The 11,248-nt window shown below is 44.4% G+C and overlaps 3 protein-coding genes across 3 annotated transcripts; all 3 read left to right on the top strand.

Annotated features, from left to right (window-relative positions):
- Positions 1-384: 384 nt before the first annotated feature.
- Positions 385-1,588, top strand: BDR25DRAFT_307886 (ras-domain-containing protein). The gene is made up of 3 exons (XM_033690927.1): positions 385-638; positions 697-760; positions 875-1,588. The coding sequence occupies exons 1-3, from the start codon at positions 555-557 to the stop codon at positions 1,462-1,464; spliced, it is 738 nt and encodes a 245-aa protein (XP_033540145.1). The 5' UTR covers positions 385-554; the 3' UTR covers positions 1,465-1,588.
- A 685-nt stretch (positions 1,589-2,273) lies between these two features.
- On the top strand, positions 2,274-4,183 carry BDR25DRAFT_298344 (uncharacterized protein). Its single transcript, XM_033689062.1, has 3 exons — positions 2,274-2,333; positions 2,393-3,889; positions 3,938-4,183. Exons 1-3 carry the CDS (start codon positions 2,280-2,282, stop codon positions 3,968-3,970), a joined length of 1,584 nt encoding a protein of 527 aa, XP_033540146.1. The 5' UTR covers positions 2,274-2,279; the 3' UTR covers positions 3,971-4,183.
- Positions 4,184-4,714: 531 nt separating this feature from the next.
- On the top strand, positions 4,715-5,869 carry BDR25DRAFT_246092 (kinase-like protein; the record flags this gene model as incomplete). The annotated part of the gene is made up of 3 exons (XM_033685916.1): positions 4,715-5,035; positions 5,096-5,311; positions 5,369-5,869. 3 exons carry the CDS (start codon positions 4,715-4,717, stop codon positions 5,867-5,869), a joined length of 1,038 nt encoding a protein of 345 aa, XP_033540147.1.
- Positions 5,870-11,248: the final 5,379 nt, after the last annotated feature.

Here is an 11,248-nt window from a genome sequence, read left to right on the forward strand (position 1 = left end):
ACAAACCCTGCTGCAGCCTTACCGAGTAGAGATATTTGGTTCTGATAGAAGGAGAGGTTTGCGACTGTCGAAACCGATTGCGAAAGCCCGGCTTTGTGTTGAGACGTTGTTCTTGGAGAGTGCACCCACCACGTCGGGTTGGCAATGTGGTAGGGATAGCCTAGACTTGCCGGCGATGCCATGACAAGTGAACCTACTCGGTGCCTTGGAGCATTGGCTGGGGTCCCAAATATTAGTGGTCAAGGAAAGTGGCTGCTACTCGAAGACTTGTGGTGGTTGTCAGGACGGGTTGTTATCGTTTTGATCTAATCCATCTAATCAACCACGTGACCATGAGCTATTGGTTCGTCATCCACACCCGGATGCTCAACACCAAACTGTCTGCCTGCGACAGCTCAACCCCAACCATCCCCAACACATCACCGGAAACACCTCCAGACCGCATACTAGCCCTGAAGGAGCTCATCGAATTCCATTCCGCTCTCCTGAGCCTGCCCTTCTGCACTCAAATTACCGCATAACTCGGCCCAATCCTCCCGACACTTAGAGTCGCGATGGCGGATTCGGGAGCTACAGCGCAGCCGAAGCCGAGCAGCAGTGTCAAGCTGGTGCTCCTCGGCGAGGCCGCAGTGGGAAAGGTATGCGATATAAATGGTAACATCGTTAAATGGAGGTAGCGGCTAACAAATCACATAGTCTTCACTGGTTATGCGCTTTGTGAACAACGATTTCCAAGAGAACAAGGAACCCACAATAGGAGGTGCACAATCCCATATGAATTCCCACCACCGTCGTAGCCTTCATCCACCTTTCATTCCGTCCCCTTTCGCCCCTTGCGGCTTGCAGACGTCAAGCTAATCATGCCACCAAACAGCTGCCTTCCTAACCCAGAAATGCAATCTCCCCACCCGCACCATCAAATTCGAGATTTGGGATACCGCCGGTCAAGAACGCTTTGCCTCACTCGCCCCAATGTACTACCGCAATGCGCAAGCCGCCCTCGTTGTCTACGACATTACAAAACCCTCGTCCCTCATAAAGGCACAGCACTGGGTTGCTGAGCTCCAACGCCAAGCCTCACCAGGTATTGTCATAGCTCTCGTAGGCAACAAATACGATCTGGCAAGTCCAAGCAGTGGCGACAGCGCCGAAGATGCGGATGCCGCACCTGCGGCAGAAGGCGAGAATCCTGAAGAAGAAGAGGGCGCTGATGCCAGAAGGGTGCCGACGAAGACGGCGAAGGCATATGCGGATGAGGAGAGCCTGCTCTTCTTCGAGACGAGTGCCAAGACAGGCATGAACGTCGCAGAGGTGTTTACGGCCATCGCCAATGCTATCCCCGAGACGAGCTTAAAGGGCCCGAGAGGTGTCGGAGGCCAAACAAATCTAGGCAGGCAAGAGGACAATCGTGTGAATCTTGTTGGTGGCAGGACTGAGGGTCCCAAGGAAGGATGTGCCTGTTGACAATAGTCGTGAGTAATGAGGACTGGTTGCGGAATCCGTCTTGTTTAGTAAGGTATCTTTTCACCGAGAATCAGGGCGTCTATGTCTGGGTAGTACATGCTTCTTTAGCAATATATCATGCCGGCAAGTGTATATCTCACAATCCATTCTTCCAATCATTCATCACTTGTTTCCAACCAAGGCCGCCATTTCAGTTGTGAACGCGGACTTGAGCTGCCTATCAATTGCCCTGGTGTTGACTTGTCCTGGGACTTTTGGAAAATTCGTGGCTATGTTTAGGGCCTATGCACATAGAAAAGGGTATGCGTAAAACTACAGCCCAGACTTCAGATACAATCCCTATCCTGAAAGGAGAACCCCACAGTATTCTCACTATTTGCTGCTCTAATTGAATAAGTAACCCGGTACTCAGTTGGCCAACGACGGCACATTCAACAGAATAGGGGTAATTAGGACACCGGTTTCCTGTTGATGTTCTCCCTGATTCTGGCCAGAGGTTTTAGGCGCTATCCTACTAATTATTCCACGTTCAGTGAGAAGAATAAGTACGGCAAGATTCAGAGATCTGGCATCCAAAGAATTTGATTGGACCAAACACAGATGGTATGAGCTCCAATAAAATGGGCTAGTTTGACTCAGCCGCGGATAGGCGGGGTAGGTAAACGGGACGTTCGAATCCTTTCCTGTTCACAACACCTAAACGATGCCACGATACAATGACCAAGTCTCAGTCGCATTGCCATAAGCATATGATAGATCTAAACTTAGACGTCTAATTCGCAAATGAGCCCCACATCTCAGCGATTACTTCCCTAATGTCCGCCGAACTCGTACTTGCCTCGCTAGCAACTGCTGACTTGGCTATTAAAGTATGTTTGGCCCGATTCGCAGAACTCATGTAGCGAGCACGCTAATTCCTGTATCATAGTATGGTAAGGTTTTGCTGGATCTTTATAAATGCTTTATAGGCGCTGAAGAGCTTGACGACCGCATCCTTTGCATCGAGTTCATTTGCATAAGCAACTACAAACAAGTCACATTCTTGAAAAAGATATGGGGATCGCTGGATGAAGAGCACCAGAACTTGCAGGGCCGGATAATGCAGAAGTTGGTCGCGAAACTAGAAGATGCGATTAACCAGATCGAGAGTGTTCTGAAGAAGAAGGATCACGATGATGGCAATACAATCATTGGCGTCAAAAAATGGAAGTACGTTTTCTGGGCTAAAGAAAGCATGGACAAAACGATTCAAGAACTACAAGAGTGGCAGAGAATGTTTGACCCCAGCTGGTACTTGATTATGAAGATTGCGGATCCGGTTATCGATGAAGAACTTGCGCGTGACGATGAGGGCGAGAAGACGAAATATGGGTCTCTTCGCCACGGGTTTATAACGACAGCGAAGGGTGTTCGAGACTCTTTGCGAACTGAAACGCATTCCCAGCCTTCCATTTTCCTTCCAGATATCCGATTCGCTTCCAGCCACAAGACTCCTATATCTTACTGCACCGCTGAGATCTTCATCCGTCCAAACGGGAAAACATATCTTCTAGATTCCGTGGCATGCCTACCCGGTGTAGATACCGATATACTCAACAAAGATGTCCGCGATCTAGCTCGCAAGCTGTCTGGGACCGATCCGCTAACTTTTGGCCTCCTCCGGTGCCGTGGCGTCATCAAAGTCTTTGACGAAACTAAAATTCCTAAGAAACTGCTTTCATACGACTTCGTATTTTACATTCCCGAGGGTTTGCGAAATCCCCGAAGTTTGCGGAGTGTCTTGATAACGGCTGGGAAAGAGATCTCGCTCAGTGCTCGTTTTAGAGTTGCGCAGCAACTCGCTCAATCAGTCAGTTACGTGCATACTTATGGATTCGTACATAAGAACGTCAGGCCCGACACTGTTTTAGTCTTCGAGGACTATACCAATGGATCGACCCAATCCGCATCGTTTCTCCTAGGGTTTGAGAAGTTCCGTCCCGCGGAAGGAAGGACCATACGGGCTGGGGACTCGGCTTGGGAGAAAGATCTCTACCGGCACCCTCGTCGACAAGGTCTCAAACCGGAGGACGCATACCTCATGCAGCACGACATTTATAGTCTTGGTGTCTGTCTCTTGGAAATTGGCCTGTGGGAAACTTTCGTCACATACCCATTTGGGGAAGGGCTCGGGAGTGCATCACCTTCTCCTCTGCTAGCCGTTCTGAACGAGCCGGAGGACGATATAGTCAATAAAGCATCGCTAGTTAAAGATGCGCTAGTTCAGCTTTCGAAGAAGAAGCTCCCCGCTTGTATGGGAGATAAATATACGAACATTGTGGTTTCGTGCCTGACCTGCCTCGACGAGAGCAGCCTGGATTTCGGCGACGATTCGGAGTTTAAAGATGAGGATGGTGTGCTTATTGGTGTTCGCTATATTTCTAAGGTGCATAAATCCACTATCTCCTGTCCTGGTTGAGACTGACGCACAAAGATTTTGCTGCAATTGAACCAGATCTCGATTTGATCTCTAGACGCTGTGTCATTTTCCTTCCCAGAATGGTAGTTGCGGGCGCCAAAGAGTGTTTTACCTCCAAACCACGTAAACGAGTCGCAATAGTCTGACCAGGATGCAGCAGTGCTAGGAGCCCAGCTGAAACGTCAGTCCGACCCATGGACGTATGTTTGGGGGCTTGCTTAGGAGTAGCTCGGTTTAACCGCTTCCCCTCTGCTCATCGCCAAACAGGAACTAAGGAACTACCGTCCTCGACAGGTGGAAGGATTCGCTGCTGAAATTCGTAATGTCGCGGGCTATTGGCAGGTAATACATATCAAGTTGAGCTACCAGTAAATATAGGCTCCTTATTTAGGAAACAATATCTGGTCTGCAGCTGGATCCTGAGATCGCCTTTGCAGTTGCTAATTCAGCATCGGCGTCTGACATGGCCCCCATATATGGTGCTGCCCCGCCTTCTTTTCTTTCCGACATTTCCTTTCATCCTCCGACCTTAGAACAGGCTTTCTTCTAAACAAACTGTCAAAAAAGATACGAACGAGTGAAAGTTTTATGTGGAGTTTTTCCATTCGAGTTCCTGGAAAGGCTGAGATTCAGCTTTGTCCGCATACAAGTTGCCCCTCCCAAAACATGTAACTTTGTATGTTCTGTGTCTTATGTACATCCTAAAGGAAACACTACACTTGATCTTGGAGTCTCGGTCGCTCGTTTTGTGCGAACGGTGCTAATGGAACGGCAGAATCTAGCTTCGTCGTTATGGACCCCTATCTGGAACTCGTTGAATCTGCTCGACTCGAAACCCAATTCCGCCGCGACGGCACCGTCCACACATACCACGAGTCTGGAAAGCACGCGAGCCAGCGAAGGCTCCATCGAGAAGAGACCTGGCAATACCAGAAGACTATTGGCCAAGGCGCATACGGATCAGTATGGTTGGAGAAATGTGCGACGGAACAGGAAATCAAGGTGCGCGCTGTTAAGATGATAAGGGAGTTTGAGCCGGACAGGCCGTCGGAGTCTACTGGTCGGGACTTTACTCGTGAGCTTGGAGCTGTGACGAAGTTCTCTCACCCCAAGGTGCATTACATCTATCTGCTACCTTTCTCTTTCATTGAACTTACGTATTGCATAACTTAGTACGAGCCTTGCTTCGTGAAATCCTTCGGGTGGTATGAGAACCCGGAAGCAATATTTATTGCAATGGAGTATCTCAATCATGGCGACCTTCAAACTTACCTCAATCAAATCCCGCGATTATCAGAGCCGGAAGGCCGAGAAATAACTTTCCAAATCCTCGAGGGCTTGCACTGTATGCATCAGAATGAATTCGCACACAGGGATCTGAAACCTGGCGTGAGTTACCCAGATGGCGCATTCAAATGCAATTATGCTGAATAATTGTCAATACAGAACATCCTTATTAGGTCTATGCCGCCAGACAACTGGTGGATCAAACTTTGTGACTTTGGTATCAGTAAGAATCTCGCTGACGACTTCACGAAGTCAACCGTGAAGGGCACACTTGCATACATGGCGCCCGAATTACTGGAAAAGGTTGATTCAGTGAAGGAACGCAATTCCCGAAACAACCAAGCAGCGGATATGTGGGCCTTGGGTGAGATTGTGGTCCGAATGCTGACAGGAGAACCGACTTTCACAAGCCCACTCATGTTGTTGAAATATGTTGAAAGATCTCCACCTTTGCCTCTAGAACGTCTTGAGGAACTTCAGATTACGGATGAGGCTTGTCTTTTCGTGAGAAGTTTGATGAAAGTTCCTCCGGAAGAGCGGTTAACTTCACAGGAAGCGCTGCGCCAGAACTGGATGAGTATATACGAATCTCCAGTTCTAGAAATGCCTGGTTCTAACGCTCTGAGGCATGTAACATGTTCGAACATTCTGTTTGTCTAGGTATTTCCGACTGACGCGAGACGTAGTTCACTCCCTATGAGCCACCTATATCTATTCACCGGAGTTAAACCCGTTTCCGAGCCATCGGCACAATGGTCGACCACGTCCAAGATGTCACTAGCTGGACCAGGCATGAGTGCCCGTAGAAAAAGCCCCTTTGAACAAGCTACGAACAATATTGGGACAGTATCTAAGGGCAATGAGACTCCGCGGTTTGATGGCCACCATGACACACAACAAAACCTATTTTCAGTGCGTCCTACGATCCGCACCACCAGTGCATCTGAGAATGATGTACGCAGCACCTCATTGCGAGGAAACAATTGGGAGCTTCAGATGTCACCCAATGATTCGAATAACCCTTATCGCAACGGCATGTTTGGCATGAGAGCAGCTGCCGCGACTACAGACTCTCTACCAACGGCAATAGCAACCTCCATGACAGATGAGAGCAGTTTAAAGGCAACTCTGGGATTACCCAAGCATGGAAGATCGAGATCTCATAGTGGCGGCATTAACGAAATCACCGCAAGCCACCCAAACGCCTCTCCTAGTAGCAGCCATGGCCTCCCAACAAAGCTAGACCACGATGTTAAAAGCAGGCTAAACGATCCACCTCCACCATATACACCAAAACTAGAAGACAAACTCAAAAGCTTCATCCCCGCAGGCCTGACCGAATCAATTTCCGAACTCACTCGATCAATCCCTGGCCTCGGACCATCCGAATCTCACGCCAAGCCACCCACGCATGACATCCGCCCCCTTCACTCCCCTCAACCCCAATCTAGACAACCCCCTATAAGAGGCGACACCACCTATCGCGACCAAATCCGCCGGACAATAGATGACCGACGAGCGCGACGTCACGTAACCAAAACTAGACTGGCTCAGCGAGAAGGCCTAGACCTCGGTCTCGTCACGGGCTCGCAAACAGAAGACGGCCGCGAAATCGGCGAGATGCCATCTGACTCCGTCTTCGAGTTCACCATAAAAATTTGGTTTCTCAGCGTGCCCTTGCCGCAGATTACCACGTATGTTACAGACACTCTAGCGCAGTTTAGCATCATATATATTGCGATTGAGGGGGGGCTTGAATGTTGGTATGGCACTCGGACTAACACGGAATCTGGGTCTGGGGTGGAAGCGATGTCGAGATCGAAATCGAGGTGGAAGGGGTTGTGGAGGGATACAACCGTGCATTTTACATTGAAGTTCTGGAAGGAGAGGTATATGGTTATTTTGTCGGATACAAATTTCCGGTTTGAGAAGGTGGAGGGGAATGTTGAGGTGTATGAGGATATGGTTGAGGGGCTAGTTGGGACTTTTGAGTCGAATTGGTACGCAAATCCTGATAATCCAACGCCGTAGAGTACCTTTATTAGCAGAGCTTGCTCTGCTTATTATATTCGGGTTTGCAGAACGAAAAGTTGAGCAGAATCTCCTCTTTTGGACGCGCTAGTTAGTCAGAATTTCTTCAGATAAACCCTAGTAACGCTGTTTCTCTGTCACCTTATGTGTTTCTTATATTCTTTTTTTTAAAAAAAATGTATAGCTAATGTAAGTGCACCTTTATGCTAATTTGCATGCAGTTTGCTTTAGCATGCGTTGTGTAAAACATTATAGTTAGTTGCGTCTGTTCCACCTCTCTAGCCACATTGGTGTGTCGAGGATTGGCATCAGCCGCATCGGTGTGTCGAGGATTGGCAGTTGCTCGCACACCTGAGTTGCTCACTTTTGCCAAGACCACACCACAACAAACTTTATTATAGCCCATAACAACCCACTCTAGCACTATAGAGTACAGTACAGCCTAGAATATTATTTAGATACTACTTCTACTTCTTGCTTACACGTTTGCGCGTTATGCCTAGTCTAATTGCACTGTCTGCAGCACCTTTAGGATTACTTATCTACTTTAGCTTACACCTGCTTCTTTGCCTTTTTCCTATCACTGCGCGCCCTAAACTTATTTTAAGCTGTTAAGCGCAGGCCTTTCTAAATGTAGCTGCCTTATTAGCTGCTTAAAGCTTAGTAATTTCTTATTACACTAACACTAGCTCATGTGCAATTACTGCTACCCTTTGTAAGGCTTTTTTTCTAGAGGCATTACCCCCCTAGAACCCTCTCTATACGTAGAGCTACTTACAACACAACTAATATCTACTAGGGATTGTTGCCTGCTGCTGTAATCTACTGTAGTTTGCTGCAATTTGCTATAGTTTGCTGCAATTTGCTATAGTTTGCTGCAATTTGCTGTAGTTTGCTGTAATCTACTGTAGTTTGCTGCAATTTGCTGTAGTTTGCTGCAATTTGCTGTAGTTTGCTGCAATTTGCTGTAGTTTGCTGCAATTTGCTGTAGTTTGCTGCAATTTGCTGTAGTTTGCTGCAGTTGTCTGTAGTTTGCTGCAATTTGCTGTAGTTTGCTGCAATTTGCTGTAGTTTACTGTAGTGTTACAATCCTGGCTTCGGGAAACACTCGGGTCAATGTTGTTCCTGGGTGGTAGGACGGAGGCTAGGGGCCGACGGTAGGGTGTACAGTCCTACGTAGTGGCTAATGGGCTAATGGAGTAGGGTAGGGTGACCGGATCGTGGTTTGTCCCTATGGCGGCAGTATGGTGGCCGGGTCAAACGGTCCTGTTGGACAGAATTGGAGGGGTATATGTTGTAGAATATACAATAGTATTGCAGCTCTTTAGAAAGCTAAAATGCTACTTAGTCTATGTAAAGAATAAACTAAACGTTAAACACACCTTCTAAAGGTTGTTTAAGGTTAGAACTATATACATGTCTAATAGTGCCAAGAACAAGTTGGTCAAGTTCAGGCAAGCTTGCTGTACAGCGAGCTCGTCCAACTCGCTGTTACGGTCTATGGTTGGACCAGCGTAACTCCACCGGCAGTGCTCCACAATCTAGCTGGATTGGGGCAGGGTTCGCTTATGGACCAATCAGAGGACACGGAAGCGGCGCAGCTGCCTGCGATAGTGGAAGAATGCGTTGTCCAGTAGGAAGACAGGCCGCGAGTCCAGGTAGCCCAAGGTAGCTCAGAGAGCTCACCTTAGCAGGCTACCATGAACTCCCTTTGCTCCCCTTAGCACCCTCTGAACATGTATATAGTTCCCACCTTAAACAACCTTTAAGAGGTGTGTTTAATGTTTAGTTTATTCTCTACATAGACTAAGTAGCATTTAGCTTTCTAAAGAGCTGTAATACTATTTGTATATCTTGCACTATATATACCTCTAATCCTGTCTAACAGGACTGTTTAACCTGGCCTCCCTACTGCCGCACACAGGGCAAACCACAATCCGGTCACTCTCCCTTCCTCCAGTAGCCCATTAGCCTGTACGTAGGACTGTACACCCTACTGGTTGGCCCCTACCGCCTGTCCTACTTCCCCCCTAGGAATATTACTAGACCTAAGTGCTTCCTAGAAGCAAGGATTGTAACATTAAACACTACCCCCTCTAAAAAGTATAAATACCTCTTAACATAACCTAAATTCTAACATAGCCTACATAGCTTTGTTAGAATCTATAGAAGTTTCTAGCTAAAGTAAAGCTATCCTAGTAGAACAGATTAACATAATCTAGGACAACATAAAGAAACTTTAATAAATTAGTAAAGAAATAAGTAAACTAGTAAACCTTTAATAAAAAGTTATAAACTTTTACTAAAAAGTAATAGAATCTTAAAATCTTTCTAGACCCTTAAGCCTTTAGAAAGCTACTAACTATGCCTATTAAATACACAAACTACAGGTAGAGCTAGCTAAAATATAAAACATCTTAACTAAAAAAATAAGCCTTATAGCTAAAAAGACTTTAAGACTAGCTTTTTTAAAGCTTTTTAAAGAATTACTAAAGGACCTTTAACTATTTTTTACAAGATATTACTTCTATATATAATATAATAAAGAAGCATTTTAGACAGACATAGAAATAATATCCTAGATAGAATTATACCTAGAAGGCCCCCCTGTAATTTAGTTCTAGCTCTACACAGATAATTAGATAAACTTTAGGGTAAACAGCGCAGCACTTACCTCTAAAACAGAGGAAGTGTTTAGTAGTGTTAAAAATTTTAAAGAAGCTTTAATAGCTATTTATAAAACTTTAGACAAAAAGAAAATTATAGCTAATAAGTTAAACACTATAAAGTAAGAGACTAGCCTAGTCTAGAACTACGCAGCACGCTTTAGAGAACAGCTAGCTATCTGTAGATAGATAGACTAGAAAGCCTTCTATTACATATTCTATAATAAACTAAGCAAAATAGTAAAAGATAAATTTATGCATAGTAATAAGCTAACTACTCTTAAAAACTTTATTATATAAGCAATAACTTATAATAACTATTATAAGAAGTGTAAAAAAAAAAGAAATAAAAAGAAACTCTCTAAAAACTAGAGTTTACTCTAAGAAAAAAAAAGCTTTTATAATATAATAAAAAACTAATAAACCTTAGTTATGTAAAGCATATATAAAGCCTTCTCTCTAAAAAGAGCTAAGTTTTAGAACATAATAGGCTGCCTTTAATAAAGGAATAATAAAAGTAGCTAGAGAATAAGGCCTACCTAAACTATAAAAAAGTAAAACATTTCTGCTAAAATTACCTAGACTTCTAAAAAGAGGAGAATAAAAATACTACTATAATAATAAAAGCTATTACTGCTAAATACAGCCTTATAGATAAGAAAATATTAGAAAGATTAAATAATAAACTTTACTAGTAATGTAAAGAAAACTATTCTTTAAATAACTATTTTAAAGTTTATAAACATTTAAAAAAAAAGAAATAGTTCCCTCTCTAAGACTAGACCTTTAGCACTTTAGTAAAAGAACTCTTCTAATAGTTCTAGAAATGTAAATGCTAGAAGTGCAGTTTACAACATAACTACCTAAGCTATTGCATAGTAATGCTTTACTAGATAAACATTAGCAATAACTACCTTACATTTAATATAATACAGTAGATAGCTAAAGTTAAATACAACATTATAGATAATAAAGAATAATAGTAGTTCTTTATTTAAATCTAAGACTAAAGACTAGAAGGACTAAGTAGACTTACTAGGTTTAAAGTTCTAAAGCTAGTACTTAGAAAGCCTAAGACGCTACTTCTAAGCCTAGTAATTAGTAGAAAGGCTTTAGTAATACAATAGAGCTATAGCTAGTGCGCACTTTATAGAAATAAAACCTATAGCACTAATAATTACTAATAAAAGAGACACCCTGTTTAGATAGTACAAACACAGGAATACCCTTAGTGGACCTAGAAGAGTCCCTTTAATACCCTACATAGACCTAACAACTGTTTATACCCCTAGTACTAGTGCACACAGCGCTACTATGTAAAACACTAGGACAACAAGCATTA

The sequence above is a fragment of the Lindgomyces ingoldianus genome (assembly GCF_010093535.1).
Source record: "Lindgomyces ingoldianus strain ATCC 200398 unplaced genomic scaffold BDR25scaffold_61, whole genome shotgun sequence".
In the NCBI taxonomy this organism is placed as follows: domain Eukaryota; kingdom Fungi; phylum Ascomycota; class Dothideomycetes; order Pleosporales; family Lindgomycetaceae; genus Lindgomyces; species Lindgomyces ingoldianus.